The 25542-nt window shown below is 53.5% G+C and overlaps 1 protein-coding gene across 1 annotated transcript; it reads left to right on the forward strand.

Moving 5' to 3' along the window:
- The first annotated feature begins 1820 nt into the window (after window positions 1-1820).
- LOC142364754 (acrosin-like) lies at window positions 1821-3892 on the forward strand. Its single transcript, XM_075444881.1, has 4 exons — window positions 1821-1999; window positions 2333-2576; window positions 2919-3041; window positions 3527-3892. Exons 1-4 carry the CDS (start codon window positions 1821-1823, stop codon window positions 3890-3892), a joined length of 912 nt encoding a protein of 303 aa, XP_075300996.1.
- The last annotated feature ends 21650 nt before the right edge of the window (window positions 3893-25542 follow it).

Genomic DNA, 25542 nt, shown 5'->3' on the forward strand with positions numbered 1-25542 from the left:
ATGCGTTTCTTTTATTTGGCTAATGGGATCTGGGAGCCCTTGAGGGCCAGCGTGTGGCGCAGCTGGTGGCCCAGTCCTGGTTCGGCCGTCTGGCGAGGGCCCCTCCAGGGTCCCTGGTGTGGTGCTGGCCTCTTCTTGGCTGGAGAGTCCTCGGAGCTGCTGGTGCACCGCTTTGGGGGTGGCCGTGGCCCCCCGGGGGCGTTCCCTGCCCCAGCTGGTAGTCCTCTCCCAGCTGGGAGCCCTGCTCCTCCTGGGGCTCTTCTTGCTCCGTGGGGATGGCAGCGGGAGCAGCGGGGCAGCTGCCAGGTGCCCACCAACAGCGGCGCATGAGGTGCCGAGGAGCTCGTCCGTGCCAGATCTCGCAGGGCTGCCGGGGAAGGCAGAAACCCTCCTCAGGAGGCAGCGGGGTCGGGGGCATCTTAGTCAACATGGCCATGACGGTGTCTTCCACCATGGCTGCCTCCAACCCCCTGTTTTCAAAGATCTGCTCCAGCTCCTGCTGGACCCAGGGCTGCAGGGTCTGCAGGAGCATTGGGTGGTTCTGGAAAAGGTCCATCCCATTCGGGGTACAATATAATACAGACAATAATAAACTGTATAGCGCAGTCCCATACCTACCATACCCACGATACCCACAATGGCTGCAAAACAATAAAAACTACACAATACGTACTGTACAGAGCAATGCATACTCTACATACAGTAATCTACATGCAACATATTATAAAACAAAATACCTTAGAAAACTAAACACTCGAGAATGACCAAGCGCCACCCCCACCCCGTCCCTTGGCAATGACAGAGCCAGCGTGGAGCGTGCTCCATCTGTGTTTCGCTGTGCTTTGTGCAGGACAGGATGGCAGTGCTTGGCTATGCTTGGTTGATTTGGCTTGCACATCCCTGCTTGCCTGCCGCGGCTGTAAGCAGATTGGCTCTTCAGCCCTCAACCAGGTGCCTACTGCCTGTAGTAGTTCCGTTCTGCGGTGTCAGTTTCTTTGGGAAGGACCTGGTGGCAAGCGGCTGCGCAGAGCGGGGTGGCAGTGAACTTCCCAAAGAGGCTATAGTGCCACACTTGGTTTTCCCGGCTAGCTGTTAGCAGGCAGCACTGGGAGGCAGGCGCTGCTGCCTGCCACGAGGTCTGCAGAGCCTCGTCCCGCAAGCAGAGCATTCAGCGGGGGTCTGCTGGGGGTGTCCGAGCCCAGCTTCTGCCTCCCCTCCTGCTCGGAACCCTCCATGTTGCCCGCCCCCCCCTAGAATCCACCGTGCCCAGCACCCGGAACCAGCCACTCTGTGACATCAGCCACGGGGCCAAGGGTTCCCTGGGCAGCGGGACTGCTGCAGGCACTACGTCGGCTGCTGCACTGCTGGCCACCAGCTCTCGCTTCTTGCAGCTGCCACGTGCCGCTGGCAGCCATGAATTTTCTCCCCGTCCTGGTCCTGCTGGCCGTGTGCTGGCCGGCGTACGGCATGTGGGACAACTGTGGGTAAGTGGCCCGAGGCTCTGGGAGGGAGCTGGGGCAGCCCTTGTGGGCTTCACTGGCGGGTGCTCGCTTTTCCCCCTGGCCACACCAAAGCTTCCCAAACGCCATGTGGGAGCCTCAGTTCCTTGCCAGCAGCCAGGCCGCTGGCACAACTCGCCTACGGGGCTCAAGCACAAACAGGGGTAGATGGACGCATGCCCCACAGGGTTCCGCGGCCCTGCTGTCCATGCAGCGCCTGGTGGGGGGGAAGGGGGCTGACCTGCAGCCTCAACAGCAGCAAGCCACCGAGCAGGACATTCATCAGTTTCTGCTTACAGAGGGACCTGCGGGCACCGGCCCATGGATTCTTACTACGGCATGTCACGCGTCGTGGGTGGCACCGATGCCCAGCTAGGGGCCTGGCCCTGGATCGTCAGCATCCAGAAGCCCATCATAGGAGGCATAGCGCATGTCTGCGGAGGGTCGCTCATCAGCCCACAGTGGGTGCTGACAGCAGCCCACTGCTTCATCACGCCCGGGTAAGGAGGACCAGGGAACAGCCCCACAGCACTAGCACGTGCCCGCTCCACAGCAGCACGTGCTAGCGCCATCCCGCTTCCCTGCAGCACGCCCAGTGCCTGGGCACTGCCAAGCCCAGCTGAGAGACTGCTCGCGAGAGGGCTGGGCTCACGCCACGGCTTCCTAGCAGCCTCCCGCCCGACACTCCTTGTGCCCAAGGCGTGCTAGGGCAGTCGCACCCTCCGTAGCGCTGCCTTCCTCTCTGCCCTGTGCAGCAGAAGGCAGGCAACTGCTGGGCTGCTTGCAGCACGTGGCTGCGCTCCCTCTGACCCCTCTCTCCACCTGCCTTGCAGGCACATCACCATGTGGCACGTGGTGATCGGGGCCAGCCACTTGACTCAGCTGGGCCCTGAGACCCAAGTGCGCACAATTAAGCGGCTACTGGTTCACGAGCACTACTACAACATCACGCAGAGGAACGACATTGCCTTGCTGGAATTGGACCAGCCTGTCCTGTGCGGCTACTACGTGCAGCTTGCCTGTGTGCCCGACGCCTGGCTGAGAGTGTCGCAGCTGAGAAGCTGCTACGTCAGTGGCTGGGGTTCCGTGACTGCAAGAGGTGAGTTCCCAAAAGGGAGTGGTGTCCTGAGCGCAGGCTGGGCACACTGGGGAGGCGGGGTGGGCTTCCTGACAGCAGAGGCGAAAGCCAGAGTCGGGCTGCGGGATACATGCCGATGGAGAGGTGGGCCTGGCCAATTACCCCAAGCAAGACAGAAGGGAGACAGCAGCGGCACAGTGCCTCTGGAGACGCAAAGCCCAGCCCTAGGGCAGGGCTTCAGCCAGAAGCCGGGGTGGGGGGGAGGAGAGGAGAACTGGCAGCGAGCTGCCAGCTGTTAACTCCTTTCTGTGCTGACAGCTGGGGGACCAAGTTATGTCCTGCAGGAGGCCAAGGTCCGCCTCATCGATATCAAGCTCTGCAACAGCAGCCGCTGGTACGGAGGGGCCATCCACAGCCACAACTTGTGTGCTGGCTATCCGCAGGGCGGCATCGACACCTGCCAGGTAGGAGCGTGCTACAAGTCCACCCCCAACAGCACAGGCAGCCCTGTGGCAACCGCCCAAACCTGCCCCAGCGCGTGCTTTGCCTGGCAAGTCAGCCTGCCACTGCTGGGTCCCCTCCACTCTTGGGGTTCACCTCCCCTTGCCCAGATGCAGGTCCTTGCCCAGTGCCGCCCTTGTCCCAGAGGCCTGGCTCTCTGCCCACAAAGCCCATCTAGTGCTCTTGGCAGCCCACAGCTCCAGAGCCCAGTCCTGCAACATCCCCCTTCCACACATCCAGGATCACTGTGCAAAGAGGACAGAGAGAGAGCCCTGCCTGACTGGCCCACAACCCCCTGCCAGACAAGCTTCTGTAGGCTCCAGCACCTGAGCAGAGCCTTTGTGTGCAGTCAGGACAGCTCTGGCAGCTGCTGCGGGAGAGAAGGAGCCAGCCAGAGTGCTGACCGGGGCCACCCAACACCACCTTAACCCTCTCTCCTCCGCTGCAGGGTGACAGCGGTGGTCCTCTGGTCTGCAAAGATAACACCTACGACTACTTCTGGCTTGTTGGAGTGACCAGCTGGGGGAGAGGCTGTGCCAGACCAAACCAGCCTGGAGTCTACACCTCCACGCAGCACTTCTACGACTGGATCCTGCTACAGATGGGACTGCGCTCAGCAAGAAGAGATAGTCCAACAGCACAGCCATGGAGTCATTTTCTCTCCACCTCAAGCCCCTCTCAGAGGCCAAGGCCAACACCAGCACCAACACAGTCGGGCAGCATTAGCTCCTGTCCATTTCCACGCCAGAAGCTGGTGGAATTCTTTACTCGGCTGAAGGAGCTCCTGCAGTTCCTCAGGGGAAAAAAGGCTTGAGGAGCAGGATCAACAGGAAACAGCGCAGGCTGCACTGGACCATGATCATTTCCTTCTGGGGCAATGCCTGCTGCTCCAAAGGCAGCCTCAGCATCAAAGGCCTGCTCTGTGCTGCCCGCTCTCCTCCCTGTGGAGGATGAAGCATTAAAGGACTGGGGACATGTGAGCAATCCAGCATTTCTCTAGAAGGCCATGAAGCCTTAGCCTAAGGCCGCAGAGCCTTAGCATAAGGCCGCAAGGGCATCCAGAGGACAAACTGCGGTTGGAATGAGGAAGTAAGAATGCAGAGACAAACAACTCCCAGATGCCGAAGAGGAACTTGCCGCCTGCAAGAAGGCCACGAGCAGTGCGCGTGATCTAGTGACGCACACCAATCATAATCGAGTTACTATGTGAGTTAAATTGACTATCACCAATGGGGGATCGCCGCGTATGTAGTGGGGAATATAAAAGTGAGCTATCTGAGGCTAATAAACGGCTTGTACGTGATCACATTGATCATCGTGTCGAGTCCGGTTCTTCCTCCGCAACACTTCCCAGTGCACACAAATGCTGAAGCTGACTTAGTTCTTTGAGTAAAGTTGCCAGGTTTCACAGTTAACCGTGCCTGAGTCCAATTCACTCTCGTGCGCAAGGCAAGCATTTCCATGCCCGGCAAAATGAGGCTGCAGGCAGTCAAGGAGGGCACAAAGGGCAAGAGTCGCTCAGCAGGGCTGACACCATGCCTGGTCAGACAGGAGCGTGCTCAGAGCCACCATGGCATGAAGAAGACTGGCACATTGAGGCTAGAAAGAGGATGCAAAATAATGATGTGACATGCAGACAACTCTGGGGATGATGATTAGGACCTGGTTGAAGCCTTTGCTAAATGGAAAGATGAAAGAAAGCTGGCAGGAGTTACAGTGCCATGAGGAAGAGCCAGATGTCACCAGAAGTTAAGGGGGAATGGTGTGAGAGGTGGCCAGACTTCAGCAATATCTGAAGGAAGAGCCGGGGTCATTCTGGGGAGAGGACTCTGGCAGGGACAGCTGTAGCCAGGAAACCACTGCAGTAATGCCACGCAAGGCCAAGATGACCTAGCTAACAGCCCCTGAAAGACCCAATCTGTTCCCAGATGTGACAGACCTGGGAGCAAGGGGGACTAGTAGGCGGGGCTAGGTCCCTTGATTGGGAGGAGACATGGGAGGAGACAAGGGCAGAGAAAGTGAGGAGCCAAGGAAGTCGAGGGGGATGAATAAGTGTGGAAAATGGAGAGAAGGGGGGCTCAAGAAGCTCGTCCTTGAGCATAAGCAAAGTGCCGGTTGCTTAGCTTGTTTGGCTGAACCCTGTCCCTACTCCCCACAGCCTGTCCGACCTTCTTCTTGAGAGCCATTCCACATCCTTTTCTGTGTGGCCCCGCTCTGTACCTGCTAGAGGGGTGGGTCTAGCGGCCTGGCTGCTGGCGATGGCAGAAGGGAACACAGGTCATAGGGACCCCGCAGTTGGAAAGACCGAGTGTCTCGGGCCAGCTCCTGGTGGGAGCGCTGTGTGCGTGCGCAGTTCACTAGCGAACCTGAAGCTGGCCTAGCTCTCGAGCAAGAGGACAGAGACCTTTTCAGTCCCGTGGGTGGCATGTGGCTGCAGCCTACCTGACTGATCAGCCCCAGCGTTCACAGACCTTACAAGAGGACCAGGCCTGCCAACCACCGGCCACATCTCCACCTGCTGGAGTCAGGAAGGACTTGGAGGTGCTGGACCACGCATACCCCGAGCTGCTTCCCACCTAGGCACGTCCCCTCTGCACTACCTCTTTGCGAACTGTGGTGATAAACTGTGTGCGCAGTTGAGGTGCAATTTTCTCTGCCTGCAGCAGGAGATTTCCCAAAGCAGTAGTCTCTTTCACAAGTTGGTCATGTTGGGTTTTTCCCGTTCCTTGCCGTGGAGAGGAGAGTTCTTGTGGGAAGACCAGCATGTCCTCTGCTCCAGCAGAGCTGCTTTCGCCGAGAGCAGTTTCCTGCCACGCAAAGCATTACACGTTGCTTTAGGGAAAAGCCAGTTGCTGTGATCCCTAAAGATTTATTTCTACACCTCCAGCCTTTAGTCTTGGAAGGCTCTTTCCTGCAGTAGGTCAGGATCTTTTCTGAGCCCCCTCGGTCTCTCCATAGATTGTGGAATATCCTGAGTACTTGTATCTTCGCCCATACATGTCTCAGATCACTGGAGAACCTCTGCTCTACACCTTATATGCTGTCCTGGTACACAGCGGTGGCAACTGTCGTGCAGGACACTATTTCTGCTAATGAAAGGTAAAGAGCAACTTCCTTCCTAACAAGAGAAAAATGTGAGCTGGGGAAGAGACGGCAGCGTTACTGGCAGCCAAGATTCTTGGTGAGAGAAGGTCTCCTTACGGTCTGGACTGAATTTGTTTTGATGTACTCATGGTTCTGCAGTTTTTTTCTGATTTCTGTTAAGAAGACATGCAGTTCGTCTCCAGATATCTCTTCTTTGCAGGCCAGCAATGTGCTGTGGTACATGATGGACGACGCATCTGTGGTTCTTTGTGACATCAAGAAAGTCCTCAGGCAGCAAGCTTATCTGCTGTTTTATATCAGGTAATAACAAGTAATGACATCTGTTTAGAATATGTTTCCTTCCTTGGTTTTGCTGGTTTTCTTCTCATCCTCCTAGTGTTTCTCTTTCTCTCACAGCAGAGAATTACTGCCAGCATCACTCAGTTCTCTTGACTCTGACATACCCCACGTCAATCGCTATCTTTCCTTCCTGGGCTGTAGGCTGCTGCCCTGCAGCATTCTACTCTCTGTCTGCTGTCTGCAGCCGGCCAGTGTGGAGAAGAGGACTTGCAGGGGGCCTACAGGAAAGATGGGGAGGGACTCTTTATCAGGAAGCATAGTGACAGGACGAGGGGTAACGGTTCCAAACTGAATGAGGGCAGGTTTCAGTCAGATGTTAGGAAGATGTTCTTTACGGTGAGGGTGGTGAGACACTGGCAGAGGTTGCCCAGAGCAGCTGTGGATGCCTCTCCCTGGAAGTGTTCCAGGCCAGGCTGGACAGGGCTTTCAATAACCTGATCGAGTGGGAGGTGTCCCTGCCTGTGGCAGGGGGTTGGATCTGGATGATTCCTTCCAACCCAAACCATGTGATGATTCTATGATTCTGTGAAATGGAGGCCATAAGGGGAGTAAAGACAAGGTCTTGCTCTAATGGGGTCAGCCCTGGTGGGCAGACCCCAATCGAATTTGCCATTGGGAGTCTTGGTTACCTTTTCTCTTTGTCATAGAAACTGCTCCAAGAAAATGACTGAACCCCAGGGGAGGCTGCAAGAGCAACTCTAAAAGCAGATCATTCTTTTTTTTTTCTCCAGGTGCTCTGATTTGTGAACTGGAGAAAGGACTTCTCCTTCACCGGCATCATCATATGCCCAGGCTTTCCTCAGTTGGTGGGCAGCCGGCAGCAAGCAGGTGGGTTCTGTTAGGTAACAGGGTCTGCCTCGTCGGACTAAGATAACTCTGGGGGGTGGGTCAGGGCACCAGATGGACGGCGGATTGCTTTCTGGAATCAAGGCCTTGCTCTCTTTTCCCTCACACACTGCAGCTGGCTTCACAGCCACAACTCTACTGCCTCCCAGATCATCCCACAGAGATCTGTCCCATTTGTCTGCCGTTGGCCTTTCTGCCTTTGCAGCCATCCGAGAGGGCCTTTGGGAGGCCCTGAGCTGTCCCCTGACAGAGCTTCTGGGGGTTCCCCACTGTTCCCCACTGTGCTGATCCTTTCAGGAAGACCTTTTCACCTTTCACTGCTTCCTTTGCAGGACGTGGCGGTGGGCACGGAGGACTCTCCAGAGGACAGCAGCTCCTCTGCACCAGCCAGCCCCAGCCAGCTCACCGAGGCAGGCGCACGGGAGGTGTCTGCAGGCTGGCTGTGCCCCATCAGGCCAAGCAGCCTCAGCATCACCTCCAGAGTGGGCTCGTGCTTGCACCGCTTCTTCTGCAGCTGTGCGAGGCTGCTGTTCAGAAGGACAGCTGCGTGCTTGGACTGCAGTCCGCCATGCGACTGTATGCTGCACACCGGGACACAGGGCAGCAGCACAGAGGAGCACAGACACATCCCTGCTGCCCGTGGCCAGAGGAGCGGTGCCAGGGAGAGGGCCCAGAGCAGATCCCCGCAGTGGGGCCGGGATCTCCGCAGCTGGCTCGTGGACACCACGGACTACGAGCACGCAAGAGGGAGGAGAAGAACTGCTCCTCCAAGTCGTGTCCACGCTGCCAGGGACGACGCAGCTGCAAGGCCCTCTGATAGCAGCTCCCAGTTTGCTCCCACACCCAGCGCTGCTTTGGAGCAAACCCTGCCAAGACAGAGAGAGCAGAGCAGGTCCCTGGGTCAGGGCTATGGTCTGCGCAGCCGATTCATGGAGAACACGGACTGCCACCGCTCAGCGAGGAGAACCAGGAGGTGGAGAGCAGGTCCTCCACATCGTGACCAAGCCCCAGAGGATGATGCAGCTGCAGGGCCCGCCAATGCCAGCTCCGGGTGGGCTCCCATACCCAGGGCTGCTCGGGAGCAAACCCTGCTGAGGCAGAGACAGCGGAGCAGATCCCCGTGGCAGAGCTGTGATCTCCGCAGCCAGTTTATGGACACCACGGACTACGACTCCTCAGCAGGGAGGAGGAGGAGGAGGAGGAAGAGGAGGAAGAGGAGGGTTTTAGTACCCTAGAGATGCGGGCTGAGCAAACACTCAGGGCACTGCAGTGGGGACTGGCAGAAAGGTCAAAGCTGGAATTAAAAGCACTTGCTGGCCTTGGCTGTGAGATTCGTGCCGTGTTTTCGTCTCTGTAGGTGTTGGGGCAATTGGTGTGGGAGGTTTGTGTCTTGGGATTTGAAAGTACTGTTGCTGGCATGTGCCCATCGTGCCATCTCTTCTTTTTAAATACGGGTTTCACGTCCCCCGAGCGGACACGGGCTGGACGAGCCAGCAGCCAGGGGCACTGAGCACTGGCTGCACAGCCGGGCCCGAGGGTGCTGTTCCGCGGCACCGAGTGCAGGGAAAGGCCGGTGGCTGGCGGTGCCACCCAGGGGCCAGGCCCGGGCCCGATCCTGCGTAACACCTCCCTGCACTGGGGGTCTGGATGGTGGGGCCGAGCGCACCCTCAGCAAGGTGGCAGATGGCACCGGACGGGGAGGAGCGGCGCAGGCCAGGGGGTCATGCCGCCATCTTGGGGGACCTGGGCAGGCTGGAGAGATGGGCTGGCGGGGGCCTTGTGCAGCTCAGCGAGGGGAAAGGCAAAGGGTGCTGTGCTGGTGACGAGCGGTGGCACAGGCTGCCTCGGGAGCTGGTGGAGCTCTGTCCCTGGAGATGTTCCACAGCCTCTGGACATCCTCACTCGCACATGCTAATGCAGCCTGCAGCCCCTCTCCTTGAGGAGCTCCCTGTATCTGAGCTGCTCCGTCACACAGGGGACATCCCCCCGTCCTCATCCTCCCCGCCACTGCCCACGGCACAGCCTGTGTCCTCACGGCAGCACCACAGCTCATCAAGCTGTCCCACCACATCTCATTGAATCCAAACACACCACCATGCTGTGACAAGCCACGGGGCTCCTCCTGGCAGGGCACGTTTGGGCCACAGCACCTCAGCGGTGGCATCAGGGGGGAGCACAGTCTTCTCCCGGGGAAACCTGAGCTCTGACCCTGACGAGAAGACCAATGTAGATGGAGCGTGGCCTTCAGACCTGTGTGTACTGCACAGATCCCTTGGCTGCAGGACAACCTCAGCAGCTCCCTGTGACACAGGAGCTTGCAGGCAGGTCCCACTCTGTAGCAGCGTCCTGCGTGGCCTTGTAGGGAGAAGTTCCCGTGAAAACTCTGTCTCTGTGTGACTGCAGAGATGATGAACAGAGTTGTTTCCTTGTAGCAAAATCCTAGAGCAGCTTGAATGACCGAAACAGGAGAGTGTCTTCTGCGGATGGGGTCTGCATGGTTTAGTGGTGGACTTGGCAGTGTGATAGAGGGGATTGTAAGAAATGTGAAACTATAACAAAAAAGCCTTAATATTTTCTAGTTTTTAGTAGTCTTTAGTACTGTAACTTGTATTTCTGCATGCATAGTGATCTAACGATGTGGCTGTTGCACTAATCCCTGTTTTCTCATTAAGGAATGTAGTGAAAGGACATGGGCACCAGCTATCACTTAGTCGTTAGACAAAATAATTAAGTGAAACAAAAGTGGTCTTGGTTCTCAGCAAATAATTGGGATAATTGTGGGATAAAAGAGACTCCTAAATGATTCTACTCCAGACAGCTCAGCCTTGGGAGGGCAAATGCGCCAAGCTACAGAGATCAGAAGGCACCAAGAGGGCAACAAGACCGGAGCCAAGCGACCTGAAGGACATGATCTAGGTGATCCTGGAACTGAGTTTGCGCAGAAACAAATGTCAATCAGTGAACAGCGTGATGAAGAGGATGGGCCTTCATCTTGGGACCCCTGAAGACCACCCAAAGATGCTAACAGACATGCGTGAAAGATATTTACATATGCTAATTAGTTCCGAGAAATATAATGAATATTTACCTGTGTGATTGCATTTAAGCTGAAGCAACAGGGTGTCTGGCGCGCACGTTTGGAGGAGAAATCCCCCGTGTGCCCGGCGCCGCAATAAAGAATACCTGCTGAACTGTATACATTGTACTGTGAGGTTTTTTTTCCTACCGCATCTTCGAATCAAGTGTGAGGTTTGTGGTTGGACTCGATGACCTTAAAGGTCTTTTCTGTCCTAAATGATTCTATGATTCTCTGATTCTAAACTCTCTAGCAATTGAATTTCCAGATTTGTGAAGAATCAGGTAGGAAAGGGAAATGCACCCTTGCCAAGGGGCAGTCTCATCTTACAAGAACAGTTAAGAAACTTCAGCTGTGATTTCTTTTTCTTCTCCAACAGTCCCCACAAATTCAGGATATATATAATTCACAGACATTTCTTTTTGTTCAGCTAGGTCTGTTCTGTGGGCCGCTTGAAAATTTGCAGATTTACTTCATTCAGATGCAGAATTACTTGATTAATTTAATCCTATAATTCTGACTATGTCCTTGTCATTTGAGATGAGTTCTCAGGATGGAGGCCCAGCCTTGTCAACACGCAGGTGAAAAAACATAGCATAGAATAGAATAATTTCGTTTGGAAGGGACCTACAATGACCATCTAGTCCAACTGCCCGACACCTTCAGGACTGAGCAAAGGTCAAACTGAGTCATTGAGGACATTGCCCAAAGGCCCCTTGGGCACGGACAGGCCTGGGGCACCGACCGCCTCTCAGGCAGCCTGTCCCAGCACCCGGCCGCCCTCTCGGTGCAGAAACGGATCCTCGTACCCAGCTGAACCTGCCCTGACACAGCTCTGAGCCATTCCCACGCGTCCTGTCCCTGGACCCCAGCAGCAGAGCTCAGCACCTCCCGCTCACATCCCCTCCTGGGGAAGCTGTGGAGAGCGGTGAAGTGGGACAGGGTAACACACGGCTGTGGGCAAGAACAGACAGGTTGGGGCCCTAAAAATGAGGATTTTGGCCCTGAAAACGAGGCTTTGCAGGTGAGGACTCTGGACTGAGGCAGAGGGAATCTTCCCCCGGCTCAGGACAAGGCTGCGCCAGCCCAGAGCACGCAGGATGTGGCCGCCTCTGCACCGCGGCACGAGTGGCGACTCGCCGGCTTGGCAGGGCGCGGGGGCCTTTCCATGCCCGGGGGTGTCTGAGGAGGGGACAGGCTGCCTAAAGCGTCTCCCCTCCTCCTCCCCTCTGTGTTTCTGTTGTCCAGCGGGGCAGCTGGGGCTCTGCTGCAAGGACACCCGGGGTCAGCGTGCGCTGTGCTGCCGTGGGCTGCTGGGAAAGGACGGCATCGGGAAGCTCCCCGGACAACCTTGCTTCCTTCAGGGGCTGCCATGTCCCCTTTGCCCTTTGCCCCACTAAAGGAGAGACTTCTCCAGGAGGGAACAAACCCAGCTACTTCTGGGGAAAGCCTAGCTGAGGGTAAACTTGTCAAACAAGAGGGCAGCCAGGGTGTGCTGAGGGATGAGATGTTCTGCGGGCTGTGGGAGAGGCCAGGAACGACCGTGTCTGCTCAGCACGCTCAGGGTGCTCCCCATGCGAAGGATGCCAGGAGGCTGGGCTTGTGGATCCATCTTTAACCAAAAAGGCAGCTGTTTCTCCCAGGAGAGCCTCACCTCTGGCTGGCTTTGCAGGGCCAGCAGCACAGTGCTCACAGGGTCCATCGCCATGTTGGCTGCTCCCTTGCAGATCGCAGGATGTGGATGGTCTGAGACGCAAAGGAACGGACTGAGGGGTTGGTGTCTTTCTCCAAGAGCTTGAGGGCTGCAACAGAAAGAGATGAGATGAGATGAGATGAGATGAGATGAGATGAGATGAGATGAGATGAGATGAGATGAGATGAGATGAGATGAGATGAGATGAGATGAGATGAGATGAGATGAGATGAGATGAAAGCCCACTGTCTGCAGAGACCCCCAGGCATCCCCTCCAGAGCACGCCAGGCCCACCCTTCTCTTTCCCTGGCCAGGAGGAGCAGGTGGGACACAAGGGTCAGTTGGAAGCTGCTGCTCCAAACGCCCCCGAGATGTACCCCTGTCCGTGAAGCGTTTCCCTGGAGCTGGGCAAGGCATGGCAGCACCCGTCCCCGGTCTGTTCTCAGCTCCACCAGTGCTGCCCCCACTCACCATCGCAGACTTCACAGAGCTTCTCCCCGTGCTGTTCCCTCAGGTGCTGCACGGCAAGCCCTAGGCACAGAGCTCCCATCAGACCGCCCCACTACCCAGCACGCAAGGCCCCTAGCCCTGCCCGCTGAGCTGCACGGCCTCCCCCCTCAGCAGGGTGACCCCAGGAAGGACGGTGGCCTGGGGCCAGGCTGCCCAGAGAGGGACCGGGGACGGTGGCTCACCAATGAACCTGACGGCCGCCTCTCGCAAGCTGGCCTTAGCATCCTGCAGGTACGGCAGGCTCTGCTCCAGGTATTCCTCAGCCCTGCTCCTGTCCCGCGCCAGCTGCAGAGAGCACGTGGGCATGGCCACGTCACAGAGGCTCCCTGGCCACAGGAGCAGGCCCTCCTCCAGCACCCCCTGTTGCAGAGACCCGGGGGGCAGTCCTCACCCAGTCTGGGCCCGGGGACTTGGGGGTTGTCCTCACCAAGCACTCGCTGATCCTTCATGCCTGCTAGGTCCACACCAGGTGTCTGAGCTGGTTCCACCTGAGGAGCTCTGCTGCAGCCAGAAGGGCTTCCCCAGAGGCCTGCAGAGCAGCAGAAGCTGGGAGATGGCACCATGGCTTGTGGAAGGAGATCTGGTGTCTCCCTCCTCTTGCCTTTGCTCCTGGGGTGATCCCACCCTTAGGAAGCTGGGATGTGCCCTGGCCCACACAGCTGCGACTTTCTTCCCTGCACCGTTGCTGAGCTTTGACAGCTGTACCTTGGCCACGCTCTGCGGTTGGTCGCTCATATGAAAGAGCAGCAGAAGCAGGCCCCCTTGCATGTTCTTCTTCATCTGCCTCTTGCTGTTCCCCACCACAGTGCTCATCAGGTGTCTGCAGAGCCTGGTGGAGAGCTCTCTCAGCTGGCTGAGTTCCTGGCAGGGAGAAGAACAGTAGGACTTCAGCAACGGCAGCTCTCTGCCCACAGTGAGCAGAAGCGTTAGCATGGATGATGGGAGGGGAGGTGCTCCCGGGTCGGATTCTGCTCACGGGAGCTGTGGGCCAGACCTGCAGCCACAGCTGAACGGCCATGGGCTCGTTAAAGGCCACTCAGGAGATTTCCTCCAGGCAGTGCCTGAGCCTCAGAGCGCTCTCCCAGACACCCAGCACTCCCCACCAGCGGCACCAGCCGTGCTGGAGAAGAGCTCCCCACGGTCCGGCTGAGGAGGAGACCAGGGGGCTGCTCCTTAGCAATGCCTCCGGGCCACGTCCCACTGGCTCAGCCTCAGCCCCTTTCCTTGGGGTCTGGGGAGAACGTCTGGTCCTGCCCTGCAGCGCAGCTGGGGAGCCCTCGGGGCTCTGGAAGCAGCTGCCAGGGAGAAGCTGGGCTGGGCTGCAGAACCCAGAAGCCATCCCACAGGAGCCCAGGGCAGAAAGCAGAAGAGAAGGCCTTGCTCTGAGTGCTGCTCGCAGGGCCATCAACATGGCCGGCAGCAGCCCCTGCCCCGGGCCTACGGCTCCCAGCATGTCCTGGGAAATAACATGGCCACCCAGCAGCCCCTGCCCCAGGGCAGGCCCCAGGACTACAGCTCCCAGCATGCCCTGGGGCGCTCCTCCCTGCCCTGACTTCCACTCGCCAGAAGCATCTCCTTTGTTTCACAAGGGATGAGAGTTTCACACAGTAAACCTCAGAGGTGCTCTTATTTCTTCTCAACTCAGCAGCCATTGCCAAGCACACATCCAGTCAGGCCAGGAGAGCACGGGGTCCCTTCTGCTCCGCGTCCCTCACACGATGAGGAGGTGACAGCCACCAGCCCCTGTGAGCCGACAGCTCGCCAACAGCCACCACGCTAAGGGACACAGCCCCTGCTCAGACACCACGGGCCTCTGGAATGGCTCTCCAGAAAGGTGCCCAGGAGAAGGACAAAAGAAGGACCGACCATCTGCAAGATCAGAGCAGAATGAGGAAGCCAAGAGCGTAACGTGGCAACACTCCAAAAGTGAGAAAAGACACCAAACTCTTCTGAGGATGTCACATCATCTTGGCAGACCAGTGCCCTCTCCCGCACGCCAGCAGGACCCAGCAAAGTCTTACTCCTGAGATTTCACCATGTGTGGTGGCAAGCCCCTGGGCAGACCTCATTAGCCATATCCTTCGGCAGCTTTAATTGACGACTCCAGCCCTTGGGACAGACACACAGACAGATGAGAGGTTAACCAAGGCTGTGAGGAAGAAAGAATCCCATGCTACGTCTACATCACCAAACGTCTCAAGGCACACCAGACTTCAGTGCACTTCACATTTCTTCACAGCTCTACTTGGCTACTGCCGAAATAACGACTTTGCCTCTCTCCATATTTTCTTTCGTAGCACTGTCCATTGCCGACAGCAGCCTGCTGCAAATTCCTTACCGTAATTCTGCTCTCTGAATGCAGTCATGTGTGCATATAGACAGTACCCAGTAAGGAGTGGCAGAGCAGAGAATGGGATTTTTGCCAAACTTGACAAAGACACCCTGTGAAAATGACAGCCCTTCCATCTGAAAGAGCAACAGCAGCTTTAGTAGCGGGGTGGGGAGGGGGGGAAGCTGAAAGAGGTTCTGTAGCACTTTTCACTACTTTCCCTTGGAACAGCAAGGTGCAATCATGCCTTGTGACTTTGGCCAATGAAATCCATTAAAACTTAGTGCTATAAAAAAAAGCAACAACTAAACCAAACACCACAGTTGCATTTCTAGCAATTACTGGAAATCTGCTGACAAAAATGTTGCACATTGCAAAGCTAAAGCACAGCCGCACAGAGCTGTCTGGTGGTTGGAATAACCACCAAATAACAGAAGAAGTGGAGAACATTTTGCAACTTCCAGCACTACAGTTGAGTTGGATGGAGTCAAGAACTAAAGCAGCCACAACAGATGAAGGACATCATGTAACATCCACAATAGAACACAAGTAAAAACTTTAGTTACTACCACTCTGGTAAAATGCGGGAATGACACATCTCTCCATTGCTGCTGAAACCAGAGCTCCATCACTGCACCAGGGTTTCCACCGTGTTCCTAAACACGCGCTCCTGCACTTCACGTTGGACGTACCCAGCCGATTAACGATCCAGGACCATAAACCCAAACAGAAGGAACAAAGAAAAGCGTGAATTTTAGTGGAAGATTTTTGATTTCTCTTTCAGCTGAACATCAGATGCTTCCGAAAAGGAAACGCTGGGGCAGACAGCCCTGTCACAAGAAACTCACCTCCACAAACAGGAACAGTGATGCCTGCTGGCAAGCTTCTGTCGAATGAGTCGCGTCAGACTGGCGATTACTGGAGAAAACCTGGAACAGAGAGAGGGGAGAAAAACACCTCTGTGTTACCCCAACATCATCCTCTGAAGGAATTGTGTCACATAGGATGCACTCGTTAACTGTCACAGCACGTCACTAGCAGTCACATGTCAGCTCCTCGTTTTATTTCATGTTCCTGATTTCTGCGCTGCGTTCCTGTGCACTGCGCGGTGTGCAGCGTGTGCTGTGCTGTGGGATTCACTGCCCTGTCTGCTCTCTGTCGCGTTCCCTGTGCTGTGCTGCTGCATTCTGTGGTACCGACTGCCCTGTGCCCACGGTCTGTGTGACACTGTCGGTGCTGTGCTGGCTGCTGTGCTGTGTGGGGCCCAGGGGGCGGTCCCCCAGCCCCGGGTCCAGACCGCGGATTGGCCGAGACAGCACTGGGTGGAGCCACCAACGGTCACCACCCACAGCGGGCGGAGCCACCAACAGCCACCAACGGGCACTGCCCCGCGGCAGACGGAGGCCGGCCAGACCCATCGGCACGGCGATGCCCAGGGACGCGGCAGCGCAGGCGCCGGCAGCGGGTGGAACGCGGCGTCCTCAGCTTCCCCGGGGCTGCCTGCGCCTGGCAGAGCCCCCGCAGCCGCCCGGCCCCAGCACCTGTCCCCGCAGGCGATCGCCTGCCCGGGGGTCCGGCGGAGGGGTGCGCGGGGCTGTTCCCGGAGGGGTGACAGCCAGCCGGCCGGCCGGGGTGCCACAGGCAGACGTGGGGCTCTGCCCGGGGGCTGAGCTGCAGGAGGGGGTGGGCAGGTGGAGGGGTGTCCGGGAGGGACCCCGAGCCATGGAGCTGGGCTCTGCCATCTGCGGCACACACAGCCCAGCTCGGCGTGTGGTCGGCCAGCGCGGCAGGGCCAGGAGCCGTCTGTGTGCCGGGAGGAAGGTACAGGGAACGGCTGGGCAGGGGTGGCAGCAGGTCACTGCTCGGGGCTGTCAGGGGAACACTCCTCACTCTCCCAGGGACCTCGGTGGGATCGGAGGAGGCCCCGGGCATGTGGGTACAGCCCCGGTCATCCGGCGGGACAGATGGAGAGGGCTTGAAGCGGAAATGGAGGGGTCAGAGGACACCCATGGGAGAGCTGGAGGTGAGCTAAGGGTTGGCACGGCGTTGTTTGGGATGGCGTGTGTTGTGTCCTGTCTTCTGTGTTGTGCGCTGTACCCTCTGCTGTGTGTTGGGTCTGTCGCATGGTATGGAGTTTACTGCATGATAAGGTATTTATGGTGTGGTCCGGTGTTTTGGATGGTGTGGATGGCATTTTGAATGGTATAGGATGGTATAGGATGGTAAGCCTTGCATGGTGCAGTGTGTGCATGTATTGTATGGTATGTATTATGTATTATTGTATTTTGTATGGTATGGTTTTGTATCTGGTATAGTATGTTTTTTTATTTTGTATGGTAGGGTATTTTGTATTGCAGGTACGGTATGGTCTGTACTGTAAGAATTGTATTCAGTTTTGTACTGCCCGTATGGCACAGCGCTGGGCATGGTATGGGGTGTGGTGCTGTGCTGCATGCATTACATTTTTTTTGGCGTTAGATTTTGCATTGCGTTTAATGTATGCATGGTGTGGTGTGTACGGCATTGTCTATGTTGTGTATTTTGTACAGTATGGTGTATTTTGTGTTGTTGGCATTGGGGGTATGGTCTTGGGGATGTGGCATTGGGGTGTATGGTGTTGTCTGGCGTGCAGGGTGTTGTTTGGCATGAACGGTGTGCTGTACATCGAAGGGCAAGTTACTTATAGTGTCCTATTGTCTGTGTTGTATGGTGTGGTGTCTGTTGTACTGTATGGTATGTGTTGCATATGTTGAATGGTATGTATGGTGTCATAGAGTATGTACCGTACTGTATGCATTGTATTGTATCCTATTTATTTTATTTTCTGTATTGCATTCCATCATGTATTTTCTGCTGTAATTTTATTGTATTGTTTATTTTTTTGTGTAGTGTACTGTGTGTATTGTATGGTCTGGTAGGCATGGTATGGTACTGTGGGTATTGTTTTGTGTTTTATCTATTGTAGGGCATTGTCTGCATCGTGTTGTATGTTTCTAATTTGTGTTTTATTTTTCTATTGCAATTGTATTTTATTTATTGTATAGTATGCAGTTGTTCTCTGTGCAGTGTGTTGTCTAACTCTTTCTACTGTATTTATTTTGTATGGTGTGCTTCATTATGCATTGCATTTCTTATTGTATTGCATGTATGGTGTGTGGAATACAGAACGGTACTGACTGTATGGTGTGTGATGTATTGCACTGGGTTTTGTGTTGTACTGGGCCTGGTCTGTTCTGTGTGTTGTGTTGGGTGTATTGTGTGGGGTTTGATTCTCTTTTGTATTGCATTGTACTGTTTGTATTGTAAGTTTGGTATTCTGTTTTATGGTATGGCATTTCTTTTATTGTATGCAATGTATTGAAAGGTGTGGTATTTATTTTTTGTAAGTATTGTCTGCATTGTATGGTTTAATTTTTATTGTATTTTATGTATTTTTTTTTGTATTATATTGTAATGTACGGTATGTAATGTAAAGTATGGTAGTGTACGGTATGGTAATTTATGGTCTGGCATTGTATGGTATGGCATTGTACTGTATTTTGCATTGAATTTTATGTATTTGATGTACTATACTGTATTTTATGTGTTTTCTTTAATGTATGTTACGGTATTTATTTTATTGTATGTATTCCATGTATTATTTTGGGTGTAGTACATGGTATGCTTTTTATTGTATTTAATTTTCTAGTCTACTGGGAACTGTATTGTATGGTATGCATTGTATGGTATGGTATGCATGGTATGGTGTGCATTGTATTCTATGTTGTGCATTGTATCGATTGTATTCTATTTTATGGTATGTATTGTATAGCTTGTACAGTGTGTGGGTACTGTATGTTGTGTACACATTGTATTGTATTGCGCGATGTGTATTGTCTTCTCTATATTGTGTGTTTTGTGCTGTAGGTACTGTAATTTCTTTTCTACTGTATTTTGTATTGTATTGTGTGCATTTGATAGTATGTAACATATATAGTGTGTGCTATAGTAGGTGTTGTGTTGCTTGTGTTGTATTTTCTATTGAATGTATGTGCTCTGTGGCTTTTGCGTTGCGTTGCATTGCATGTACTGTACGTCATGCTATGGCATTATGTTAATGCACGTGTTGTATGGTATGGATTGCGTGTGTGGTGTTGTATGGTATGTACTGTAGGGCGTGGTGCTGTATTTATTGCGTTGTGCGTACTGTATTTTGAATTGTATTGAATTCTGTATTGTATTGTGGGGTTTTTGTATTGTATTTTATATACTGTATTGTATTGTACGGTATTTATTGTATTGTACGTACTGTAATGCATTTTGCGTTGCAATGTATTTTGCAGTGTGCTTTATGTGTGGTGTGGCTTGGACCGTACAGCCTGTAGTGTATGGCTTGCACTGGACTTTGGTTTGTGTTGTATGGCCCTGCAGTATTGCAGACTGTCTTGTACAAGAGTGCAGACAGCAGGTACTGCATTCCATCGCAGATCCACTGGGATAAGCGAGACACGGCGGAATGAGTCCCACAGCTGGAGTGCTGCGATGGAGGGCTATAGGCTCCATTGTACGTGTTGCATTTTGTGTTGTATCGTCTTTTTTGTGTCGTCGTGTTTCTATTGCACTGTGTGTAGCGTGTTTCATACAATATTTTGTGTTATTTTGTATGGTACGGCATTTACAGTGTTGCATTTTGCAATGTGCTGTGTTTTGTATAGTGAGGGTTGGTAGGATTGTCTGGTATGCACTGCCTGTGTGGTGCGGTTTCTGTGGCATGGTTTGTAGGTATGGTAGGCGTGGTCTGGTACTGTATGTTCTACTGTTTGTCTGGTACATATGGTATGGTATGGTATGGTATGGTATTTTGGTTGTGGATATGGTATGGCATTGGGTAGGGTACGGTATTGTTTTGTGCGTCTTGCGTTACATTTTGCATTGTATTCCATTCTGCGTTGCATTTGTTGTATGTGTAAGGCATGGTATGGTACATACAGTGTTTTGTTTTGTAAGGTGTCGTGTCTTTTGTACTATGCAGTGGGTACGGTGTGATGCTGTGGGTATGGTATGGTACGGTATGCCATTGTATGGTCCTTAGGGTAAGCTACGGTATTTAGGGTGTCTATGGTATGTATGGTTTTGTTTGGCGTGTATGGTATTGTATGTGTGGTAGGTATGGTATTGTCGCAGGAGAAGGGTCAGAGATCACTGAGATCTGAGCTGGCAGCTAATTCATTCAGTTCTAATCAGTACATTTCGGTATGCAAAATATTTAATAAATACTGATGGACTGGCGGTCAATACTCTGCTATCATCTGCTACATTGGGAGCAGTACGGGATACAACGACTATTGCGTAAGCTTACTAAGTGTGTCTTAAATGTCACACACGTGCATAGAATGTCACTTACTGAGCCACCAGTGTCTGGGGTCAGGTCAGGGACCTCTCAGCCTCGAGGGGTGACCTTGGGAGATCCAGGGGAGATCACGGCCACGCAGCCAGCTGCTATGGAGGGAGAGCTCAGCGGACTCTGATGACTGCAGATACTTAGGGCGTCAAGTGGTTGATTTGTGGTCAGATTTTCTGCTGGGTTCATGCAGTTTCGTTCCCTTCTCAGGTAAGTCTCCAGCCAAACCACTTTTTTTGGTTTGGGTGCTGAGCTGTCACTGACCACTCACAGAACAGGAGTAACTTTGGCCAGGCCGACTTGCTGAGCACCTGCCTGGACCAGAGTTCAGTTAGGTCAGACAGGAGGAGGGCATCCGTCACAGGTGGGTGTGGTGTGGTGTGGTGTGGTGTGATGTGGTAGGGTAGGGTACGGTATGGCACTGTATGGTATGGCATGGAAATGTGTGGTACAGTATGGTATGGTACAATATGGCATGGCACTGTATGGTATTTTGCTTTGCATTATACGCATTGCATTATAGTTTGCATCGGGCTGTCTGTATTGTACTGTATTGCATTTTGCATTGTGTGATACGGCATTTAGTGTATTGCATGCATTGTGTGTGTTGTGTTGTACACACTGTATTGTATGGTGTGGCATTTATTGTTTTGTATTGTGTTCTGTGGCATTCTGAATGTCTTTGTGTTGTATTTTTACTGTATGGTATGTATTCTACCGAGTGTATTGCACTGTGTATCGTATGTATCATATGACGTTATCGTATTTATTGTATTGTATTTTATTGTATTGTATTGTATTGTATTGTATTGCATTCTTTGTGCTCTTGCATTGTATCTACTGTACTGTATGCACTGTATTTTATGAACCGTGTGGTATTGTAGGGTATGGTATGTACGTAGCTTACTCTATGTAGTGAATTGTCTGTACTGCACTGATTGTACTGTGTGGTACGTATTTCATGATATGTATTGTATGGTACGGAATGGTATGCTACGTACCGTGTGCTACATGTGGTATGGTGTGTCTTGTACGGCATGTGTGGTAGGTATAGTGTTCTGTATTGCATGTAATGCATTTTGTGTTGTTTGCACCGCACTGTGAATTTTGTGTTGTTTACTGAAAGACATGGAATGTATTGTATGTGTTGTGTTGTAAGGGATGGTATGTATTGTACTGTATCTGTGCATTTTAATGTCCTGTGGGGTATTTTGTTATTATATGTATTATCATACAGTATGTTTTAAATTTGATGCATTCTACTGTGCATTCTATAGTATTCTGTGCATTGTATTTTGCCTTGCTTTGGTATCGTATTGAAAAAACGGTACTGTGTTTTGTATTGTTCTGTATTGTCTTGTACATACTGTACACCACGTTGTAGGTATTGTATTGCATGGTTTTTTCTTGCATTGCCTTGTATGCATTGTGTGTGTCCTGTCCTATTGTATGGTACAGTATTTATAACAGTTTATTCATTCTAGAGTGTTTACTTTTCTAAGGTATTTTGTTTTATTATATGTTGCATGTCGTTTACTGTATGTAGAGTATGCATTGCACTGTACAGTACGTATTGTGTAGTTTTTATTGTTTTGCAGCCATTGTGGGTATTGTGGGTATGGTAGGTATGGGACTGCGCTATACAGTTTATTATTGTCTGTGTTATATTTTGCCCCGAACGGGATGAACCTTTTCCAGAACCACCCAATGCTCCTGCAGATACTGCAGCCCTGGGTCCAGCAGGAGCTGGAGCAGATCTTTGACAACAGGGGGTTGGAGGCAGCCATGGTGGATGACACCGTCATGGCCATGTTGACCAAGATGCCCCCGGCCCCGCTGCCTCCTGAGGAGGGTTTCTGCCTCCCCCGGCAGCCCTGCGAGATGCAGCACGGACGAGCTCCTCGGCACCTCATCTGCCACTGTGTGTGGGCACCTGGCAGCCACCCCGCTGCTCCAGCTGCCATCCCCATGGAGCAAGAAGAGCCCCAGGAGGAGCCTGGGGAGGCTGTGCCCAGGCCCTCCACTTTCATCCGGGTCAGGGAATGCTCCCGGGGGGCCACGGCCACCCCCAAAGCGGTGCACCAGCAGCTCCGAGGACTCTCCAGCCAACAAGAGGCCAGTACCACATCAGGGACCCTGGAGGGGATCTTGCCAGACGGCCGAACCAGGACTGGGCCACCAGCTGCGGCACACGCTGGCCCTCAAGGGCTCCCAGATCCCATTAGCCAAATAAAAGAAACGCATGCAAATGACAGAAAAAGTCTCAGTGTTACCAACAGTGCAGATGGCTTTGCTGTCCTCACCCTTTTTAGCTTTTCTTTTACAGGGAGGGGTGGGATGTGAACGCTGAGGGGTCCTTCTGCGCGTGCCAGGCACTATTTTGTTGTTCTCCCCCAAGGCAAGTGCTGCCCAGCTCCAGGCCTGCAGCTCTGCACTGGTCCCGGGGCAGATGTCTCCAGCCCGGGGGTCTCCAGGGCCAGCCCGTGCCCCATCGCTCAGCACCCCACGCCTGTCCCCCTCTTCCCGCACCCTCTGCCCCCACGTCTCGGGGCGCTGCTCCCCGACCAGCCTGCACTGCTGGGCGCAGCCTCGCGACGGTGGCACCCAAAACCCTGCTCCTGCACAGAGTCACGACGTGGTGCTGCTCTCTGCACCAGCCCAGGGTCGCACCCTGCCCCAGCAGAGCCCCAACAAGTGCAGCCAGGGGAAGCGCAGAGTCCTGGCCCTGGGGAGGTCACTACCAATAGAGCTTTGGATCCTAAAAAGATGCTTTCTGCTCTGAAAGTGAGGGTTTAAACCCTAACAAGGGAACGGTGTGCCCTAAAAAAGACTATGGCTAATAAAAGACAGCTTTGGACCCAAAAAAATGAGGATTTCAGCCCTGCAAATAAGGCTCTGGGATCTAAAATGGATGGAGAGTGTCTACAAATGACGCTTTGGGCCCTGCAAAGGAGGGGAACCTCTTGGTTACTCTGTTGCCCCATAAAACGAAACACTCCAGTGTTGGCCTAGAGCTGTAAGAGGGGTTTGGCCCTAGAAATGAGACTTTGGACTCTCCAAAAAAGAGTTTGAGCCTGAAGCATGGGGCGTTGGGATGTGAAAATAAGGCTTTGGAAATGAAAATGAGATGCTGAACCCTCAAATCAGGACTTTTGCCCTCACATGATGTTTTGGTGCCAAAAGCTAGGGCTCTGTATGCTAAAAACAGGTCTTTGGAGCCTCCAAATGAGGCTTCGGTCATTAAACAAGTGAGGCTTTGTACCCAAAATGAGCAGTTTGGATGCTAAAATGAGGCTTTGGACCCTCCAGCTTGCCGACTGGATCCTCTAAATTAGGCTATGGATCCAGATAATGAGGCTTTGGTGCCATGAAAGGAGACTTTAGACCCTACAAATAAGGCTTTGGACTCTAAAAAGGAGCCCTTTGACACCCAAATCAGACTTTGGGCCTTCAAGAGAATGCTTTGGTCCATTAATAAGAGTCTGTGAATTGTAAAAGCGAAGCTTGCAACTTATCAATGAGGGTTTGACCCTGCAAAGGAGGGTTTGGACCCTAAAAAAAGGCTTTGGGCCCTCCAGATGGTGCTATCACCATCGACCTCTTGTAGGACAGAAAGAGGTCTTGTGAGGCAGCAGTTGCGTCCCACTGTGCAGGCTTTGAGCCAGCCCTGGGGACTCAGCTGACCAGCAGGTTGCCACTGGAGGACACTGGGGCTGCAAGGGTACGCATTTCCCAGCCATCACTTAGCTGCAGGGAGATCTGCTTTGACGGCCCCAGGCCAGAAGGACACACACTGCACAGGCGGGCATTCACAGAGGCATCTCTTGGACTCGCCAGGGAAGGAATCACCGAGGGCAGAGGACAACAGCCCAAGAGCAGGGAAGTGCTGGCCTGTTCTTCAAGCCAAGGCGGCAATTTCACCTGCAGGGGCTCTCCTGAGCAGCGGCACAAGTGCCAGCTGGCTGAAAGCATGCACAGCTCCGCTCAAGGGCTGGGCTGAGTGCTTCGTGCCCCACTAACGCAGGGCAAAAACAAAGCGTGCTCACCTCGCCTGAACGAGCGGCTGCAGAGCTGTCACTCCCCGGGTCCAGGCGGGATCTCCACGTGTGCCCTGGGACACCCACGGGTGCGTACGCTGGAGCCGCACACTTCCCATGCCTGGTGACGGAGGGCTCCATGCACGCCGGAGGAGCTGGAGAGCAGCAAGGCAGACGCTCAGTGCCCTCAGCACCAGGGCCGAGCCCTGCTCTCGCAGCAGGACGGGGCAGAGCCATCTCCCCGTTCCCCTGGGCAGCTGTCCCCAGCGCTCCACAGGCAAACTGCCAGGGTGGTGTGTTAGGGGTTGGAAGGGACCTCTGTGGGTCATCGCGTGGGCAGCGGTGTGCAGAGCAACGGCGGGCTGAGGGCAGCCGAGGCGGGAGAGCAGCCTTGCGCTCAGTGGGACCAGGCTGCTCTCTGCTCTGCCACCAAAGCTGAGACTTTGGAAAGTCAAAATGATGCTTTGGATGCTAGAAATATAGCTCTGGAGCCTAAAAAGAGGCTTTCTGCCTCCAAAATGAGAGTTAGGACCCTCAAAATGGAACTGTGGGCCCTAAAAGAAGGTTGTGAGTGATAAAAGACAGGTTTGGATCCCATAAATGAGGGCTTCAGCCCTGAAAATGGGGCTCTGGGCACTCAAAAGGATAGGCTAGATGTACAAGGGACGCTTTAGACCCTGAAAAGGAGGGGAACGACTTGGTTCCTCCATGGCCTCCACAAATGGAGATTTTGTCCCAAATAGAGGACTCTGGGCACTCCAGTGGAGGCTTTCAGGTGTAAAAGAGGGCTTGGGACCCTTCAAAGTAGAGTTCAGACCCGCCAAAGGATGGCTTGGGGCTTAAGAATACAACACTGGGCCCTGAAAATGGGGCTTTGGAAATTACATTGAGGCATTGAACCCTGAAATTCTGATGATTTTAAGCCCTGAAGTGATGCTTTGGGTTTGAAAATCAGGGCTTTGTGCTGTTAAAATGGGATTTTAGACCCTCAGAATGAAGCTTGGGACATTAAACAAACAAGGCTTCTAAGTCTAAAGGAGCAGTTTTGATTCTACATGAAGGCTTTGGCTCCTGAAAAGCAGGCTTTTGAAGCTAAAGATGAGGATTGAGACCTCAAATGGAGACTTTGGACCCTATAAACAATGCTTT

Source organism: Opisthocomus hoazin, chromosome 29 (genome assembly GCF_030867145.1).
Source record: "Opisthocomus hoazin isolate bOpiHoa1 chromosome 29, bOpiHoa1.hap1, whole genome shotgun sequence".
Classification (NCBI taxonomy): Eukaryota; Metazoa; Chordata; class Aves; order Opisthocomiformes; family Opisthocomidae; genus Opisthocomus; species Opisthocomus hoazin.